Here is a 21,528-nt window from a genome sequence, read left to right on the forward strand (position 1 = left end):
TCAGTCTCCAGACTCTGTTTGGTTTCCTCTGCTTGCCCAAAAAGGATATTTCACTACCTCCTGTTTACTCTTTACACTGGAGGCCGAAGAAAGTTATGATGACTTGGGGAGACAAATATCTTGACACAGCAAGGGGCATGCATGGCAGCCTGTGTCTAACTTTTTTCATCTTCATGGCAATAAACCATTGCCGGTAAGATGCGACATGTGATGATCAGGTGATGCATATGTATGTGATTTTCAGCAGATATTGCAAATTTAATTTGGTCCAAAATACCTGACAGAATGATGAAGAATCACTTGAACATGTGTCAAATTATACCTAAATAAGAAATCTTGGCTCACGTTCCCATATTGTTTATTGTGTTTGCTGACACTGACATCCAAATTTGAATCAGTGAATCATCTTACTTAAAATACGAGGGAAGTGAGTGGTTAACCATTCATATTGTCCAGGTAGAGGAGCAGGGTGTGGATCAGTTGTGACTTTGTTTCATGCTGGTCCAGCCTGGGGCACAGATTTGACCAGTGCCCTAATTCTCCCCTCTACGGAGGTCTGGTTGATGGATGTGGTCTAATCAGCAGCGGACAGACCTGCCACAGGAAACATCTCCCCATCACGTTTACGGAAACAAGTACTCCTCCAGAGACCCATTGATAGCCACAGAGGGAGAGGGGGAAGGAGGTGAAAAACAATTGGATTCTCCCTCATTTTCTGCGAAGAAAATCAGCAGACTGTCTACTTTTCACTAACCAGAATATGATTTATAGGCCTGCTGCCAAATGACCTCTTTGAACAATACAGTAGTCCAGAGCTTGATTGCCTTGAAAACAATTACCAAAGACCTATTTTGGGAATGCACGACTTGCCGATTTCCCATTGCATTATGTGTAAAATTCCTACCCTTCTTAAAGCGAGAGCTTGATACTTTGGGACTTGGACATGTTTGCTTTGTTATCAAGAATTAGACTGGAACAGTAATGCCACGTTTTGTTTGTTTGGAAGCTTCTTGTGCATTATGCAAGGAGGAAGTCAGACCAAGATAAGGATCCGCAAGATGATCACGATCTTATCTTAATTACCACAAGTTTCCTGTTGAAATTTGCTTGCTAATGTTGCAAAATTATTACCTTAGCTAGCATGTATTGCTCAGTGCTGCTTAAAGAGCCTTGTCTTGTGTGTCTTTTGGAAGCATCTGTCCTGTGAGAATGTGCCATGCACTTTGTGTCATGACCAAAAGGCTTTTTTACCTCTGACAGGTGATGCTTCTCTCCTGCAGTTCAAACCTTCGAAAATCCCCCCCCCCGCATATCAGGATTAGCATGGTGATGAGTCGCCATTTGCTCTGCCTATGAAAAGAGTGATGTGTCTGCCTTATTGGAATGCTAAGAGCTATTTGCTTTTTGGGCACGTTAAAGCTTGCCTCAGTGCGTTTTAGTTTCAGAGATTATCCCTGAAAAGAGTGTCCTCCTGTCCTCCTTTCTCCTTACTCTTCTCAAACTCTCTGACCTTGAGCTTGCTGTCAAGCAGCTTCCTGCCCTCTGCAAGGACCCATGGAGTCACACTTGCGCAGATGGGAGGAAGAGAGACCTCCAGCCCTTTAATTTATGCAGCTTTAGTGTGATCACAAAGCACTAAACTTTGTTAGTTCATCATAACTGAGTGTTGTAATTAGGTAATTTGTTGTTGCTGTTTATCAGATATGTGTGTGTATCGCTCAACACGTTTTAATCCTGTTTTGTAAAGCCTGAGGTCTTCACAGGACTAACCTTACCTACGTGAATGGAACGTAAGTGAGCAGGTTTAGACTTGCCCTCCCAGCCGTTGTCCTAAAGGCCCTCGGGGTGGTACCGTCGTTTACCTGCTGTTAAGAAAAACATCCATTTTCCATGATATTCATGAAAGCAGGTATGTTCCTTTCTGCTCAATTTGCAAGTAAATGCATTAAACATTTGCTGACATTGAAATGCAAAGTAGACGCTGATCTTTCAGGACAGACGTGTAGAGCAAGGGTCAGGCACAAGAGCACCCCTGGTTACACCACCCTAAACAAAGACCAACAAAGGCAGGAAGGGCTGAGCCGGTGAACCCTACGCCCAGGCCAAACCATCCTCATCCATCGCATGCATCGAGTGTCAGTCCACTACCATGGGTGATGTTGACTGTTTTTCCTGTTTTAGTGTTCCCCGCACCTCCTCTTTGTGTAGTACAGTGTAAACACTCTCAAATCATGGTGCCGATGTAGATATTTAGACATCAAAGAGTAAAAGTGTAAATACAGCATTGTCGTCAGAGGCTTACTAGGTGAAGGATGGCATTGTCACAAACTTTCCACTCCTTCACAGCAACAGAAGGAAGAGACTGGTTAACAATAGAGTGTAGCAGCCTAAATTGTGGAATTGTGTAGGAATAGCACTGTACACTATTTGTACACTTTAATCTGGATTATTTGACGGATTCTTGTTACATCCACATGCAGTCATGAACATCAAAGGATAAATTGCAGTGACTCTGGTGATCCCCCGACTTGGTCCTCTATCGTTTTATAGTGAATTGTCTCAGCATTGATTCCTAATGACCTTTCATCTGTTAACATCGTGACATCAAAATATGACATCCAGTACTTTGTTTCATGTCCTAATATCTGCAAAACTAATGGCATTCCTATTAATCTCAGCCATGTTAGTGCTAATAAGAAAATGTTAATAGGCTAACCTGTTAAAAAAATGTTTTCATGTTGCAAGCAAGCTTTGAGGATATTCAACATATTCACACCCATGTACATATGACCAGTGGCCACAGTATATGAACCAAAGCAACTTTTTCAGTGTATCATCCCACCATATGTTCACACTCAAAGGCAAGTGAAAAAAAGAGTAAACTATGGCAGTCATTCACTTGGTAATAGTCATAGTTATATAATCACATGGTCTTGGAGTTGGTACTTTAAAAAAGTAATTTATTTTGCCATTTTATTACCTAATTACTCCGTTACATACTTGTCACATTACTGCTTATTTACACTTTTACCTGTTGAAAATCAAGCCTAGGCTGCATTGCTGTAGCACTGGCTCTTCCTCAGCTGGCATTGTGTTATCATGCTGTTTTTGCAGATGTTTGCATAGAGTCCATGCAAACATCAGCAGCAGTAGATAGTCGTTTCTGGGTCGAGTGTAGTTTAGACTCTGTCGCCACATTGTTTTCCTTTTGTGCAGTAAAAATAAAGATAGTATCCAAATGTCCAGTCCTCAAGTTGTACATTGCATTGTAGTTGTTGTCTGCACATGAACTGAGGTCAGCAGATTACACAGGGCTTTTTTTCTAGCTGCCAATCTTGCAGATAACCAAAGAACTTACAAGTAACGACATAATTGTTTGCTTGGTAAATGTTAATCATGACTGAATTTAGTACACTACTGCATTAGAAAACAACTGTAATGTGATTATAGTAAGACAGTATTTTGCAGCCCAAAGAATTCAATGTTGTAACTACAAAAAAGAATAAGTTGTTAAATGAAAAAAATGTTTAAAAATTATCTACTGGCCCAAACTATAGTTAAAATGATTCCTTAAATTTAGACTTTTAAACAGGGCACTGTGACACAGTGTTAGCCAAGCAGCAACCTTTACCTCCTAGGACCTGGCGTCCACATATGTGGGCATCACATTTTGGGTTGTCTAGACCAAAATACAAAATTTTGCAAGTAATTCTTTGTTTTTACATTCATCGGGTCCCAATCGTCCCAAATAGCAAACAGAAATTAAAAATGCATGCAATGAAAGAGTTTGGGTCTTAGGAGGTTAATATAAAAATGAAAAACATTACAGTAATTAAAGTCGTTTTACAGACTGGTGCAAAAAATAAACTGTTTTGAAGTACATGGATAGTTTTCCCCATCATAGTAACTCTACAGTAGCTGATTTTTGGTGTAACTCATCCATTGGCATACACCTGCTGGGAGAGTGACTATTAAAGCCTTTTAGAAAAGATCTGTGTTATGGTGGGAGTGTAGTCTGCAGCGTTTAGTTTCAGATTAATCATAGCTGAATGAAAGCTTGATACGAGCACAGGCCTTTTTGCCAGCCAGCACATATGTTGGCATTGTGGCCACTATGATACCCAAGATCCTGCTTTGAAAGAGATACTGCCACATAACATCCTGTTAGCTCAAAGGATTGGGCCACTGTTATGAATGCTGATCCAAATTATGAACTTTTAATAGGCAGTTGAATCTATAAATGTCTCTATGACCTTTGTTTGGAAGTCAAAAAGGGTCTTCTCTAATCACAGCTGCCCCAAGAGTTTACGTAGCCCTAAGCAGAATTTCTTTGTTCCCTCAAATTTTTCACGTGTCTGAGCGAACACACAAACTCCCTGAGCGGTCCCTTGGACCACTGTGAGCAACAGCAGACGTGTGCGCTGTGGTCATGCCAGCATCGAATCCATCCAAGTTACATAGTTTATTAAAATAATCAAATTACAGCATTTAAATTTATGTTCGACTAGTTTTAATTAACTTTTTTAGCCCACTTACAATGAAAATTAAAAAAATCTTGGTCATGTCCTGTGTAGTATGTTAACACTATTGGAAGTAAAAATAACTTGAACTCCAATTTTGAAAACACAACTTTCTTTTTCCCCCCCTTTTTTTTATATAAAGCTCTGACTTGTATTATGAGTATGAGTCTGTGGTCTGGGAGAGAGTCTGTAACTCTCTGTCTGCAAAATACAGAATATAATGACCAATATTGGGCAATTAATCATATAGTTACTTCTTCAAAAAAGTAACTGAGCTATGCAAACAACAAAGTTTTTTGCAGCTGTTTACCTAAAAATACAGCCAAGGCGTTTTTTTAAAATAAACATTTCAAACTATTTACAGAACAATCAGCTGTTCTGCATCAAATTTGATGCCACACAAATTATTTGTGCCACTCCAAAAAATAATTTATGTGCACTATGAGATAAAGGAGAACAACAGTCTGATACCTGCAGGCCTGACAACAGGAGATGTATCACTCCTGTAACACCTGTAACATTCAGTAGTTGCCTCATTGCTCTGACACACACAACAAAACTACTGACCACACTACACGCTAAACGTTGCAAATCTCTCACATCTCAAAACACCGCCGTCACTCCTAAAACTTCCCCCCATTCCTAAACAACTAAGTGCGATGTTGCCATATCATTTTTTGATTGGTCAACATGGTACATTTTTCCACCAATAGGAAAGGGTGGGTTTTTTGTTTTTGTTTTTTGCTCACAGGCGGAGAGTGCTTTCGAGCGTTTTCCTTATAAAACGCAGTTTTTACCGTTTCTTCCTGCAGTAAATATAAACAAAGATAGTATTCAGGAAGAAAACCAAACATTGCATATATTTTTATCATAACTCTGGTTATGACTTTTTCCGTCAGTTGTTCCGTCTGTCCTCCTCACATCTCCAATGGTTGTACACGTTGTCATTAACGTGGCTTCATTCCACATCAGCCACGCCGCTTTGCTAGCTAAAACACCGGTGTCGGCACATAAGGACGCCTGTTAACCACGTTGATTTGCTGCGTATATACGAATGTGAATCGCATCATTGGCTGGACTATGGGATAAGGTGGCATCGTTGTAATCCCATACGGGAGCAGCCAGTCACTTACTGACTAACACTGCAAAACAGAATTGTTAAAGTTTTAATTTTAATTTCAATTCAGGTTGGATTTTTGTTTTTGTGCGCAACACAGATTTTCTGTGCGCAGAGACCGTGCCAGCAGTGCGCAATTGCGCACGCGCACAGCTTAGAGGGAACATTGGTGATACCCAAAACCTGCAGGACACCTCCGCTTGAGGCCTGAAGTTGGACACCCCTGGCCTACAGAGAGCCTATGGAGAAGGGTTTTCAACCTATGCAACCATAGCATGTGTCAAGTGTTGATTGGTTGGCAAGCTGATTGGGAAAGGAAAGAAAGGTAAAGCAAAGTTCACCAGGAATAGGAAAAGACGTGAACACAGATTCCTTGGGGAAGTAAATAGGCAACGGGTATTAAAATGTACCAAATCAAATATGCAACGCTAGCTGGTGTGGTGATATCTTGCGAATAAGGGAGAAGCCAAAAGTAGCTTCTATTACATTGTCAGTCAATTAACACATTTATCGATATATTGTGCATTTTCTTGTACGATTACTATTTGAAGTGCTCTTGAGGGCCTCCTGCTGGTGTGCGAGCCCCAAGCAGCTACTACTCATGCCCAAGGCCAGGTCTGTCTCTAGTCATTATTGATACATAAAGTCTTTATAAACCCCTCAGCTGTGTTTTTCAAAGCCCTCAATCCTCGAGTGAGATGAAGTGCACCAACATGTGCTGAGTGCAAAGAATGTGGATCAACCCATTTTGGAAGCTGAAATAGTGCACGGCTTTGTCCAAATATTTTCTTTGAGTCTCAGCTTCTTCTTGAAACCAGTTGGCCTTCACACACACACAGGGCTCAGAAGAGTGACACATGGCTTTGGCATTGACTTTAGACCTGTTCTGGGACCATTAAAGACCAATTTGTCAGCATTCAGCACTGCGCAAACAGTGAGATGTGTTTCACAGGGCCTCACATCTGGACCTTTTGTGTTTAAACAGTGTCCCACTTCCTCTTTTAGAAACCTGAAGTACATGTATAATGGCTAGGCCACGTTCCACAGCCAGTTGGTCTCATTTCATTATTTTATTTATGCACTCTGGCCTATAACACTTATTCAAACACAGTTGTCCCTGATGTCCTATTCCTACTTCAGACACATGTTCTCCTTCTTCCTCCAGTCACATTGCATCATAATAATCATTAGTGGTAATGAGATAATATCATTATCCGCTGTTTGTTTAAGAGAAAAGAATAGTGCTATTAAGTGGACCCCTTACAGACTTCAACATAAATTGTAAAGTCAGCAGAGATGAAGAGACAGCCAAGACAAGGCCAAGGTTTGGTGTGGCAATCAGTCACTGCGAGGTCAGCTTGATTAAAGGAAATGGACTGAGTGGAAACTTTGAATGTGTGTTTTCAGTTGTGTTTTCAGCCCGCGTGATAGCAACAGCGGAACAGATGCTGAAACAATTAAGGCAAGTCGAAGGATGTTTTTACTCCCGCTCTGCCCCCTCCTCTAACCTTGTGATTGCACATCAAAGTTGTGGACAGAGTTTAAAGGTCGTTTTTATTGTTTGGCTGCTTAAAGCAGTTGTCGGATTTTTAAGAGGAACCGTGGCTTGTGGCGGCAGCACAAGCTGCGAGTGCAAACAACCTCAGAACAGGTTTGTCCTGACAATAACTCTGTGTCAAGTAGGGAAGGGATGTGGTCAAGGACAAATGCACATACATGTTTCAGCACAAAACAACAGTAGCTGGCTTTTCTAATGTAATTTGCACTGATGTGCTCGGCAGCTTTGAAGCAACTTCACTTTGATGCTCTAATCTGGCTTCTTTTAGCCCATCACTTTGATATCTGCATATATCCCTACACTAGCAATGGTAAACTATGGCAGGTTTGTAGCGCAAAAAGTTCCAGTTATGAAATTCTCTGTAACAGTTACACACTCTCATTTTTGACTCACCTGCACCACATGATGTGTGTAAAAGGATGGTGCACTGGTAGTTTGAATACGCACCCTATGGTTTGTTTGCTCTGAACAGAGAGGGGGGGCAGGACTCAATCTCGGAGGTGACTGATTTACAGTTTGTTGCTGTCAGTCAAACAGCTGACAGATGGTGAAAAGAGCAGTGCCTCCGCCGCACTGTCGCCGCTCATAGATACTCTGAGGTTTTAACAGTGGCGGGAGTGCTGAAATCTGTTCGTGGGGTTTGATAGGAAAGTTAAGCAGTTATAACAAAGCAATAATTATGAGTAAAATACAACTGAAATATATCAAATCAAAGGGTTATTTATTCAAATACTTAATTTTTCAGGAAACTTGGTTGGTAGAAACTGAATGTATACCAACCAGGTCGATTTTATTTGAGCAGATATCATTAAATTCAACATTTTACTTTGTACTCATGTAACAAAGTTACATGGAATATTGGCCAGTCAGCATTTGGGGCATACATCTTTGTGTTTGAATTAAGTGCGGTTGCCCTTACACTTTGTTTGTCTTACCTAGGATGACCATTGAACCTTCTACATAGCAATTAAAATTGCTATTTGAAAGAGCTTTTTAAAAAATAGTTTTCCTGACATTGTGACATTTTTCTCTAATATTAAGAAAATAGGAACATGGGTCTTGTTCTGTGATGAAATCTTGCGGCTTATTTTAGATTAAATCTTCAGAGAACAGTGTGTTACTGCTGGGTGGGAAAAGCTTGCTACCTATTTTGGATTTTTTTGGTTTGCTTGTTTTTTTTATGTTTTTTGATTTAAAGAGTCTTTTACCATTTCCCTGGAAGATTTCCAGTTTTTGGTTAGACTTTCAGCATAAACCTCTCTTTATGCCCTGCTGCTAAGACCACATTTTCAGGCCAATAAACTGCAAAAGAGTAATTAGTGTGTAAAAAATTGAGAACTGAAGCATTTTACTCAGTAATTATTTTTGTCAGGATAACACTGGGGTTTCTCACTGCCAGTCAGGTCTGTTACAGGTCTTTCATTCCAGTCCTGAAGGAAATTATCAAATAACAGACAGAAGTTCCACACAGACTTTGTGGGGCTTTGGGTGGAAAGTCTGCAAAGCACCTGGTTTTCACATGGGACACTGTTTAGGTTTCAGCTTTTCGTAATAGGCACAGGATTTGGGTTTCGGTTCTCCAATTTTAAAGAAAACAGGCAGTAATGATATTTGGACCTGACAAGGCGTTGAGCCAGACATTTCTTTTGACTTAAGAATACTTCTCCCATTGTAAAATTAAGCACAGTACCTGATTGCAAACAAACTATAAGGCAATAACAAATTTGTCTGAACTGTTTCGTGTTGCATATCATATTAACACTAACATTACCCAAGGCAGGGAAGAAGCAGTGAATCAATTGTGCCAGAGGGGGTGAAGCAGGCTAATTTCCTCCTAATTGAGCCACAGGCTTGTTGTTTTGTCAGGAGATTTTCGGCCAAATGGAGTCAGATTCCTGCAGATCCCCTGGGATGATGGGAGGGCCAGGCTGGAGTCTAGCAGAGCCCTGAGATCCCAGCAGTTACCCTGGCTCCTAATCCCTGTCATTAAGTCAGCTGCAAAGAGAAAATTGTCTATCCTCTTTTCAGCCTTGTCCTTTGTCCCTTCATTTCTTCCATTGCATCCTCTCTATCATTAGACTCATCTCCCGCTTCTCTATTTCCACCCCTGCTATTGTGTTCCACATTTCTGCACGACATCCCGATTTTCCCTGTGAATGCAGGTGACACATAAATCCTAATTGTCACCTGCACAATTTATCCAAACATCACTTGTCTTAGATGTCTCCTGTTTGACATAGGTTCACATTTCATCATAAAGCTGCTGCTCTGACATAGTTTTCAGATCCTACTTTACAAAAAAATATCAGGAAAGGTATGTCACTTATTTGTGTGTATATATACATTTCTAATAACCATCACAGTGTATACCAATTAAGTGGACTGTCTTGAGCAACAATAAAACAAAAGTTGGAGAGAAGCATCTCAGCTGGAGAGACAAACTGTCCTATTATAGCACATCCTGTGGTGCTTGCTGTTTTGTCCACTGACACACAAACACACACAATGTGGTGGGGAGCCAGAGGATGGGTAAGAGGGTGGTCCGGGGTCCTGAAAAGGAGAGAAGGGAAACACCTTGTGACCCCCCTGTTCCTGACCATGCTACTGGAGGTCCAGAGACAACAAGGATGGAAGAGCATAGGGCACCGCTGACATCTGCTTCTGTGTGGGTCATTCAGTGTTGTTGCCTCATATTTAACAATATTTAATCATATAAATAACTGTCAGAAGTCTGTTTACAGTAGTATCAGGAAGACCTACCTACCAACCCTGTAATGTCCTCTGAAGTGAGGGAAGCACAACTGTGTGTGCTTATTTCTTGGCAGCCTAGAATAAGGAAGGTAGACAAATGATAAATAAACAGTCAGGATTTTGCTTCTTGTGGCAAAGACAATCATCAGCATGCAAATGTTTGGGTTTTGATATGGATGTCAAACTCAAATGACTCCCAGACACAAACAGCACGACTCTTGCTACAGATAAAGCCAGTTTTCCTTGGATGGGCCATTTCACCCCCCCAAGGAAAACTTTCTTTTGGTGTCCATACTGCACACACTCAGCGCACTGCCACTAAATGCTGAAATAAGTTAATCTGGATGGATTTATATGTAATACCAAATAGGATCAGTTGACAATCACGGTAAAACAACAAAGGACATCATCTGACAGTTCTAAGGCCTCACACATCAGGAACGGTGACTGTAAAAAATCCATGGACGACCTAACAGCTCCCCAAAAGTGAAGCCAAAATGTCTCCGTTGGCCCCCTGATGTCTGGCCGCAGTATAGATCATAAATTCCGTGGTAGTGGGTGGGACTGAGGTTAAAAACTAAACCAAAAACAGTTTGCCTCAGATTCATTTTTCCCAAAGATCTTTTCTGCCACTTTAAGGAGGTCTACTGATTTGGGTTCAAAGGTTCATTTGGATCAGTTTAATGTTAATTACTAACTTGACTGTTAAATGTGATTGAGAGCTGCAGTCCTAGAGAAAGTCATGTATCTGTGTCCAGGAATTACACCTAGAGTAGGCACACTGAAAAGAAATACTCTATTTACCTTCCAAAATGACCCCTGTGCCAATTTCATTTATAAAACACCTTTTATTTTATATAAACTCAATGTGCTTAACACAGAAGATAAAAATGTGAAAATCTGTGTGGATTTAAAATTCCTTAAGGCAGTTAAAAAAAAACAACCTTGTCAATTTGTGTCTTTAAAACTACAACACAAGGTGTTCTGCAGTAACTAACTGACATTCCTGAGGTATTATCACATTTTTTTTCTCAGTGTGTTAAATGTAACATCCTTAGCTAGCTAAGAGAAAGTGTCATTAGCTACTGGAGGAAGCAAGTGTTCGGTAGCTATGATGTTTTAATTTTCATAAATAATCCGTGCACATGAATTAATCTACCCCGACTAAAGACGTTGTTCTATATGGATGTAAATTAATAGTTCGTGTTGCTGTTCAAACATTAGCTCTGCTGCTCTGACAGTGCAGGACAGAGGGGTGTTAAGCTGAAGCAGGCTGCCAGAGATGAAGCACTGAAACTGTTTATATGAGAAGCATTGAAAACTTCACCTGGGCAGGTCTGACATGATTATTAAATACCTACATGAAGCTGTATGTCTCTCTCCACACATGCATGTGCACTAACGTAAAAGCTGACATGTGCGTCAACATCCCCTTGTTATCGGTAAGAGTAAACACTTTATCAGAGGCCGACATTCACAAGCTGCCTGTAATTTGACTTCGCGGTTTCTAGCTGATATCAAAATTCACTGAAAAAAAATACTGATAACATGCCCACAAAATAAAACCATGTTTACCCGAAGCCGTTCATATGTGGCCCAGCTGTTCATCTCAGTTTGTAATGGACATTAAACACAGCCTAAGACAAACAGTCTCTCCTTTCTGTTGCCTGTAGGGAGGACTTCGCCTTCAGTCATCTTGATGTTAAAATATAAGGTGATTCATATTTGAGTAATTTTTTAGTAATATCTTTTTGGGTTTATACATTCAACACTGCTGCTTTACACAACAAAACATAAAAAAAAACCCCACAAAAAACAACAAAGCCTAATATTAATGAGTGGAAACCGTGCAGGATTGGACTTCATGACCGAATCATTGTATATGTCCACTCTTTATGCTGAATATACTTAATTGTTTTAAAATTAGAGTAAATTAGTAGTAATTTTCAGAATTAGCTGATGGAAACGGTACAAAGGCTAAACAACCATATCATTTGCTGTCAGTTAAACCTGGACTTGTGTGGAGATGATTCCTTACGATTCCTCCAGAGCTGATGGGCAGCAAAAATGGCTGATGTCTTTTTCACCTGGCTAATACTTAGCCTCTGACTTTCTATGGAAGCGCAAAGGGTGCACTCAGTTTCTCACACACTGCTTCTACATTTGGGCTTCATTTTTGTGTGATAATCACGATGTGGTTCAGTATTGTGCTTGTTGATTTTTACTTAACTTAAAGACCGGCTAAAAAACACATACTTTTGTAATATATCCTGATGTGTAAAACCTTGGAATCGAAGGAGGGTGTGCGTTGTTTTTACTGCGACTGTAATGTTGCAGTCTTGAATGGCGGTAGTTTAAAATAAAAACAGAAGGGTCACGTATCAACAATCAAGGACTTCCTCATTAAATTCTGGCCCCTGGATTACTCTCCTCACTCACAGACATCTGTAAGTCTTGACGTACTCGGATACTTAGCAGTACATTTCATGAGAACCCATTGTGTTTTTATTTAATCAAAAATGTGTTTTTGGACGATATAGGTTTAAAAAAACAAGCATAGAAGCACAAAAAATAACACTAAATCTGTTAACAAGGCATTTTCTTGCACTGATCAAACACAAATTTGCATCTTCCTGTTCCAGGAAGTGTAACAAAATTTTAATAAAACAGTCAGCAGGTGTATTTCTCATTAAAAGAAAAGTGCTGAGAGCAACAAAAATGAAACAATGGGGCCTTGTTATCAAGCAAGCAATTCTTATGATTGGGTGGAGGTCTCCATTCAGTTCAGCGTTGAGGTCAAGATTAAAATATAGCTGCGTGTGACCTCCAGCTTGACGGTTTAATCACAGCACGGCACAAAACCGCCTGGAAGGTTTTGACAGAATTTCCCATTTCGTGCAATGTGAATGTTTTACGTATTCCAATCCCCGCATTTAGGTTCAGATTTTTTGCGTTGTGGAAAATTAAACATTCATGGCAAATTGTTACACTGGAGTCACATGGCGAGCTATCCTCGTATAGCCTGCAGTATGATGAGATACAAACCCCTCAGCAGGAGCAGTGCCCTCACACATCTGAGGGTGTAGCTCTGGCTCCATGGCACTGGAGTGCGACGTCATCTGACACAGCAGAGTCGACTCTTAGCGAGCTGATGTGAAAGCTCTGCAGATGTGGCTCATAGTGCGTTTTTAAGATTTCACTAGATAGAAAAGTATAAATGATTTTTATCCTTATTTCATTCAAAGTCTTTGCATCAGAGACAGCATGCACTTAAAGACCAGTCGTGTCTCTAAAGTGACTACGCTGTGACCCCACAGGTCCCCGGCTCCCTTGGGCTCCAGGTCCCCTCAGCATGATTTGCGAGGCCTAGGGTCTGCTATGTTAGCCGATGTGCTGTCAACATTTTTTACACTTCAAACAAACCTCAGGTCATAGATTAGCCTCCACCTTCAGTCACTTATCTCCTCCAGACTGGAGCTGACGTATCCACTGCGAATGTCCCCAAACCCTCCTGTCTGTGACCCCAGTTAACTCTGTTAAGTTAAATATCACAAACCTCCCTCTATTAAGTTGTTACAAAAACCCATGATAGTATCCGCTTCCCGCTGAGTCGCTCCATTTTGTCCCCGCACCAACAAAATGACAGTCAGAGTGAGAGCAAGGCAGTCGTGTCACAGCAGCAGGGTCATTTCAGCAGCAGATCAAAAGCAGCCACAGCTGTGGCAGAGTCACATGTGTGGTCCAGGCATATAGACAGAAACCCAACAAGCTTTCCCTGTCAAGCTAGTGCTTGCAATATGTTATGGAAAGAACATATGACACAAAAGCATGCAATAACCTATACTTAAAAAACAACATAATTCACATATGTTTTATTTGGAAAAGCGATGTCAGTAAATCTTCACTCACTGCTGATAATCATCCTCCCACCTCAGGAACAGCACCGGGACTTTATCTTGGCACCTATAAAGGCTATGATGAACAAGTAAGGAGGTCTTTTGAAGACATCTTATATGCTGGTCTAATCTGGCCATCTGTTTCTTATCTACTCGCCTTTTATTTTTTAAATTTGCTAATTTATTTATTTAAGGGATACTGACCCTGGAAGCAGCAGGCGCCAATCCTCTCCCCGGGGAATGAAGTAGAGGCGGGACACACCTGGTGTGTGTGTGTGTGTGTGTGTGTGTGTGTGTGTGTGTGTGTGTGTGTGTGTGTGTGTGTGTGTGTGTGTGTGTGTGTGTGTGTGTGTGTGTGTGTGTGTGTGAGAGAGAGAGAGAGAAGTTTGGTTTAGGGTACTTTTTCTGTGTTTTTTTGTGGTTCAGGATCCAGTAAGGGCATCCTTTTTATAGCAGTTCCAGGAGGAAACTGTCGTTTGCTTAAAAAAGGAAAATAAAACTTTGTCACACATAATAGCAAAATTGTTTCAGTGGACTTCCGTGTTTTTTCACTCGACATCCAGCATGTATGTTTGCATACAAAAAAACTGGCTCTTGACAGTGTCTCCTTGTTGCTGAATTAAGGATGAAGCATCTGCCGTGTTCTGGCTATCCCTCAGACCACTGCTCTATGTACAGTACAATCACCAGTCACTCAGTGCAGGCTGATAAGCTGTGAGCCTTTCCTTTCATCAAAGGCATTTTTTAGTCTGTGCATTTATAGTTAATAATCCATTCTGAGGATTAATGTAACAACATCTTGTTATCACCAATAGGAGCCCTGTTTTTTTAACAGATTACCTAAACTAAATGTGCTGTAAATAATGTTCAGCACTGCTCTGGCATGTCAAGCTCTTTTTTCCCCCACTGATAGTAATTCCTTGGATTGGACCTGGAGTCTGAAAGCCGTTTCACCAGCAACATATTCTGTAAGATGACTAAAAAGATTATCTGAATTTTGTAACATTTCTAATGGAACACATAAAAGCTCTTTTAAAGCAATTTGATAACTGCTACAATACTCTATACTACGGGACATTATATGAGCATTTGCTGCAGTTAGTAGTGAAAGGAAGCCAAGGTGGTGTCAATGTGAAGTTTCCTGTTGTTTTTGTTTCAAACTGGTGTGTTTGCTTGGCCTTTTATCATGGAAATCAATCGTCAGACCCGAGACTTGTATTAGAGTTACAGTAAAGATTAAATGAGATGCATCTGAAGGTTTAACAACAATTTAACGGAAGTGATTGTGATGTAAAGTAATCATCTGATATGTCCAGACCTGTTCTGCACATAATCAGAGTCACCATCTCACCACAAAGTCACTGCAAAAATTATAGGAGATAAAATGCTTGTGAAAACATGCACTAAAGAAAAAGGAAAGTAAAGCAAGCAATGTTTGTGCGATCTGTTCACACCACTACTAGGACTTAATTTTAGGTTTGACATGATCATTACTATTATTAAGAATAATAATAGTAATAATAATAATAAAGTAAATGTTAGACTCTTTAGTTTTCAAAAATGACATGAAAAACACCTTTATTTTGACCAGAAGTAATGGTGGTGTTCCCACATGGACAAATTCTGAATGTCTTATTGATTTGATGTCTTTTTCCTGATATTTTTTATTGAATTTACTAGTAGTAAGTGTTTTGGCCTGTCATCTGCAAGGGAATGCAGGCTTCTTGTCCTCCAGGCAGAGGGAAGGGCTGCGCCTGAAGAGGTGAGAGACAGGAGGAGGAGGGGGAGAGCTGAAAGATGTTTTACTGGGGGGGGGGGGGGGGGGGGGGTCGTCCTGGGAGGGAACCAGGGGTGTGGAGGGGCGAGTTTAAAAAGGCAGACAGAGCCAAGAGTCACTCACTCTCACAGGATCTGCTCAGAAACCCCAGCTCCTATGATTCACTGAATTTCAATTCACCGTTTGGAACTTTACAGGACTCTTTACTTTTTTTTACCCTTTAAATTAAGGATTTTTTTTCTTAACAACAATCCCTGCAGCATGGAGCCCCCCACTCCGGAATATGGTGACAGCTACGAGTACTATGATGACAATGAGACTGCATGTGACTTCTCAGAGTGGGAGCCTTCTTACTCCCTCATCCCGGTCCTCTACATGCTGATCTTCATCCTGGGTCTGTCAGGTAACGGCGTGGTCATCTTCACTGTCTGGAGGTCCAAATCTAAACGTCGGGCTGCAGATGTCTATATAGGAAACCTGGCACTTGCTGACCTCACCTTTGTTATAACTCTACCTCTCTGGGCTGTGTACACAGCCCTGGGCTACCACTGGCCCTTTGGCGTGGCTCTGTGCAAGATCAGCAGCTATGTTGTTCTGGTAAACATGTACGCCAGTGTTTTCTGCCTCACCTGCCTGAGCTTTGACCGCTACCTGGCCATCGTGCACTCTCTGTCCAGCAGCAGGCTCCGTTCGCGGGGCACCATGCTGGCATCGCTGGGTGCTATTTGGTTCCTGTCTGGCCTCCTGGCTGTGCCCACGCTGCTGTTCCGCACCACTGTGAATGACCTAAACAGCAACCGGACCACATGTGCCATGGACTTCAGCCTGGTGACCATGAACCAGAGGCATGAGTACTTGTGGATTGCAGGACTCAGCCTGTCCTCCTCTGCCTTGGGTTTCCTCCTACCTTTCTTGGCCATGACCATCTTCTACTGCTTCATCGGCTGCACTGTCACACGCCACTTCAACAACCTGCGCAAAGAGGACCAGAAGAAGAAACGACTGTTGAAAATCATCACCACACTGGTGGTGGTGTTTGCCATCTGCTGGACTCCCTTCCACGTGCTGAAGAGCATGGACGCCCTCTCCTACCTGAACCTTGCTCCGAGCTCCTGCGGCTTCCTGCGTTTCCTGCTGCTGGCTCACCCCTATGCAACTTGCTTGGCCTATGTCAATAGCTGCCTCAACCCGTTCCTGTATGCCTTCTTTGACCTGCGTTTTCGCTCCCAGTGTCTGTGCCTGCTCAACCTGAAGAAAGCTATGCACGGCCAGATGAGCTCCATGTCGTCCACTCTCAGCGCCCAGACTCAGAAGTCAGAGGTTCAGTCTCTGGCCACCAAGGTGTAGAGAGCAAAGTGAAACAGGGCTGCTGCAGGACAGCTCCAACTGCTGGAACACTTGTAAAAATACAGACTTTATGTGTCCATTGTTCAAAGCTGGTAAGATGAGATGATGAACTTTGAATTGTCACTGCCTACAGTCATGATATTCATTATGTGTTCCTCCCAATGTACAGTGAGAGAGGCCAATACTCTGTATGCTGTGTGAACTTGGGAAGCTGGAGCCAGCTGGCTGAGCTCCTTTAGCTGCATTGTTCCTCAAATTCTCAGAGAAAAAAAAAGTCTTTATTTTTTCTGTTTAAATTTGTATTTGCAGAGGTTTTTTCATTTGTATCATGAAAAAAGGCAGAAATATGAATTGCTCTTTACACTGGATGAAACCTAAAGCTACACCCTATTTTCATACCATCTTCGTTCGGATATATTGCTGATTTATTGTAGAAGCACTTGTTGTACATGAGCAGGGAAATCAAACAAAGCAGTGTCTCTTCAAAGCTTCAAAGAAGGTAGAAGTCTGGGTTACGGAAGGGAGGGAGGGAGGTGTAAAAGGAGCAAAGGTGTTGCAGCTTAATTACATAGTTTGTGGGGAGGAGATGGGGCAGACAGGCAGATGGCAGTTGACAAATGTTGCTGAGGGACAGGAGCGGGTGGGGCGCTATGGAGGGGTTTTGCAGTGCAGTCACGCACTAAAGGGACAAAGGAGCCTTATAAATGGTCCAAATTGATGTATATGTTTTATTTTTTGACATCGCTGTAACTAACTACTGTATTAAAGATGTGTGCTATGAACCAGATGTCTTAAATTCATTGTGTGCTTGTCTGTGTGTGTGTGTGCATGCAAATCAAAGGTAGATTTTCAAGTATCACTTTAAAGGAGAACAATCTTGACAGCAAATGTAAATATTTAACCTCCACTTTCACGTCAGTCCTGTTATTTCAGTGTTAAGTATCTCAAAGGGTTCAAGCTTTTGTTATGAATAACCTTGCATTCAGTTCGCACCTTCAGACTAATAGGTCTCTAATCTCTATTGATTCACAGCCAGTATCCAGACAGTAACTGGATTATGCAAACTACCTGCCATCCTGAGTGTGTATTCTGCACTCAGCTGGGATTTCTGCAGGATTTCTTCATTTCAAACATTAGTATTTATTTAAGGCGAGGAAGAAAGAACCAGCAACATATTCAGAGTGATGTGTGCTCAGTTAAAGTCAAAGTGGCTAAAATTTATGCATAACAAAATTTAGGACAGCCAAACCCTGTGTGCTGAATTACGTGGCCATTACCACTGAGTGACTCTTCTAAGGGATATTCTGATTTGACAGTAATGAGCTCTGTTGGGCATAATTACCGTTTAGAAATATCGGTGGTGGGATGGGTTAGGGGGGAAGTGGGACTCTAATCCTGGCAGAAATCGGGGCCGCCGAACAAGTCAATATTTGTGCCTGCTGACAAGAGATTGCAGTCAGAGGGGTTCTTGGAGCACGGGATGGGGTGTGCAGATGCTCCATCACACTAAAGAAGAAACTGTGAGGTGATTGAAGTGAGAAACTTGGGACATGGGTCATCTTGCACCACCGTTCTAAAGTAACCACATGTGTGAAGTGTCGAAAAAAAGCAAAGCTGCATGATTCATCGTTTCTTTATGTGTGAGAGATCATATGTTATTTATTGTCCATCCTGGCGAAACGGAGCCTATTTGCAGTAAATGCCAGAATGTTCTTTGTGAGATCCTCGCAGACGCTAGATTGCTCAAACATGCAATGATTCTTCAGCTTGATAGATTTATTAGAAAAGATTTTATGTATCTAGTTTACGTATTTCGGATGCATACAGAATCTAACCCATAACACAAGCGTTCACTGCACCATTAACTCTATTGTGTAATAACAGAAGAATTCATTTTTTAGTTCATCTTTATATAAAACAGCAGATATACGAGTAGCAATTAGACCGTGGAAGCAGAGTCACTCACGCGTGCCGGACAATGCGAGACATGTTGTTATTATTGAGATCAGTTGGCCTGACAGCCTGTCTGATGCTTCACTTTGAGATAACTCACCCTGAATACCAGCTGACCAAAGCACACTGGGAACACCGCAAACACAAAAACAACAGTTGCACATAAATGTTCTCTGTGTTCCTGTGTGGGCTGTGTGACCTGTTTGTGTGTTCAGGGATGTTTGGACGTGGGCGTCGCAGCGCGCCTAAAGTATTCTTAAAGGGAGTTCAAGCATGTTGGTCTGCTGCCCCTGTTATAATGTTGTTTTCCTGGTCAGGAGGCATGAAGTTTAATGCACAAGTATTGTTTGTCCCAAACAATAGCTGCTATATTGTGTCAACCAATCGCACGCTCTGATAGATAAATACATGCTTTTCATTATTCAGCCAGTTTTATCATTTAAATATGGGTTGCTGAATCAATGAATCCCTGAATGATGGGTCTTATCTAGATCAAATGAGACCTCATAGCTTCAGAATGATAGTTAAGAAATCAACACAAACGCAGCTGCGCAGCTCCCAGCTCAGAAATAAAGCTGGAGATATGTTTTTGTGTTATCCACCTGAATGAATGCGTAATCACACCAGCCACACAATCAGTCTGCAGCTCCACACTTACAGCGAAACACACTAAAGCGTCTCACACAGGTGCCAGTTTCTGAGTGCTGTCATCAGTGTGAGCTGCCACACCCAAATGGGACATCTGAACCAAAGCACAACTGCTCCCCTTTCCTTAGATCTCCCTGCTGTTCCATCCCACCCAAGCAGCAACAAATGCACCCCACACTGTGTGTGTGAGTGCGTTCATATGCACATGTAAACAGAGACCTGACACATAGCACGGGCTGTCAACGCTAACCCTACTTTCTCTGTACTGTTCATCCACCTGCTGACTATAATGCACACAATCAGCTCCCCATTCTTCAAATCACACACGAAACAGTCAGCACTAGGGATGACTCTATACAGTAGAGCTATCCGCACAGAGAACACAGCACTGAGGGGGGGGAATTAGGAAGCCGGTGAGAGGGGAAAAAAAATTGTATTCTGGAGGATCCGCATGACCTCTGAGAGTCCCTCGCCTTTTTGTTTTGTCTGTCAATCCTACAAATCTGGAGCACAATGGAGCTAGTGAAGCCCGAAAAATAGAGAGTGGGAGGGGGTGGTGAGGTGTGGGCTGCGATTGCTCCTGTGTGTGTGTGTGTGTGTGTGTGTGTGTGTGTGTCTCTGTCTGTCTGTCTGTCTGTCTGTCTGTCTGTCTGTCCAAGAGGAGGAGGGTGAGTGTTTGCAACAGTCCTCTCCACATTTCTGGAATCAGCTGTTATTTTTCTACGAGTTTTTACTCCAAGCAGTGAGAGTCTCAAATGAACTTCGAATTTTGAAGCTTTTCACACATTTTGTATTTATGTATATATATTTAAATTTGATTTACTTTTCACTCTGGGCAATTTCTCATGCTTCCACTCCCTACCCAGAGTTTTTAATCCAATTTAATGACAGTTGTGAGGGCGCATGCTTTTATCTGTTGGATTTGATCAAATCAGTCGCACACCTATAATAAAATCTACTAGAATGATACAACTTTGATAAATATTCATGTTTTAAAGGCATTCAAAGAATAAATGAGCATAAAATCCTAACATTTTATCGCTGTTTTTTCTGACATTCACAAATAATTCAAAAGGTGTGCAGAAGGATGACTAACTAGATGTGACAGTCTTATTTCTATATGACTCATTTCATTAAGAGCTCACTTGAAGGAAGTTACAACAAGGAGAACAGCATAATTCAGTTGGACCCAGCAGCAGTTAGTTCATAAAACCGACTGGAAGCAGGCAGAAGCAGTGAAAAATACTCCGTAGTGTTTGTTTCTCCCAGCCTCAGAGCTTTAAATAAAAGATGAGATGTTTACGAGCGTGGAACCGCAGTTGTCCAAACTTTGCAGATGTTTCTTGAATACATTTTGTTGACTCTTGTTTTCAGGCTCGTTTGTTTTGTGCCTTTGCTTAAATAATCTCGAAAACAATCAGAAACATGACGGTAAGTGGAGGAATTTTGTTTTTATCCCCGGTGAGGGTTTGACAGCTTTGTGATGAGAAACTGTCCTCAGGATTAAGGCTTATTTTGTGACATGTCTGAGTCGAGTATGAGACCAGCACCAGTCTAGACAGCAGGCCCCCTGATCCACCAAAACAAGTTAGTCCAACCTGACACTGAAACATGGGAAGCTCCAGCCCCCCCATGCCCCCACGACTCCCACCCATTACCACCTTCTAATACTAGGTTTCAATGCTGGGGCACATACCTTTGTTTATGCCTTTTCTCATTTATTTAACACTTCCACTCCAACAGTGTGACATCCTGTCAAATAAAAACCTGCTTCCTATATCATAGAAACTGTTAGCTCAAAGACAAAATTACAAAGCTACCACTCTAAACATGCTGTCACTTTAATGCTGACCATTAAAGTGATGGTAATGAAAATAATTACTAGGCTTAGCATTTATGTAAACACGGGATAATAGATGTTAGACTAAAACTTAGTGAAAGTGTTCACATGTCTCGCAGCA

General features: G+C 41.5%; 2 protein-coding genes across 2 annotated transcripts in view; both read left to right on the top strand.

Moving 5' to 3' along the window:
* The window catches only part of LOC113033804 (4-hydroxyphenylpyruvate dioxygenase-like), a 55,389-nt gene that overhangs the window by 17,709 nt on the left and 16,152 nt on the right, over positions 1-21,528 (top strand). The gene's annotated exons all lie outside the window — the stretch shown is intronic.
* aplnra (apelin receptor a) lies at positions 15,658-17,748 on the top strand. Its single transcript, XM_026187666.2, has one exon. The coding sequence runs from the start codon at positions 15,881-15,883 to the stop codon at positions 16,964-16,966; it is 1,086 nt and encodes a 361-aa protein (XP_026043451.1). The 5' UTR covers positions 15,658-15,880; the 3' UTR covers positions 16,967-17,748.

Source organism: Astatotilapia calliptera, chromosome 12 (genome assembly GCF_964374335.1).
Source record: "Astatotilapia calliptera chromosome 12, fAstCal68.1, whole genome shotgun sequence".
Lineage (NCBI taxonomy): Eukaryota > Metazoa > Chordata > Actinopteri > Cichliformes > Cichlidae > Astatotilapia > Astatotilapia calliptera.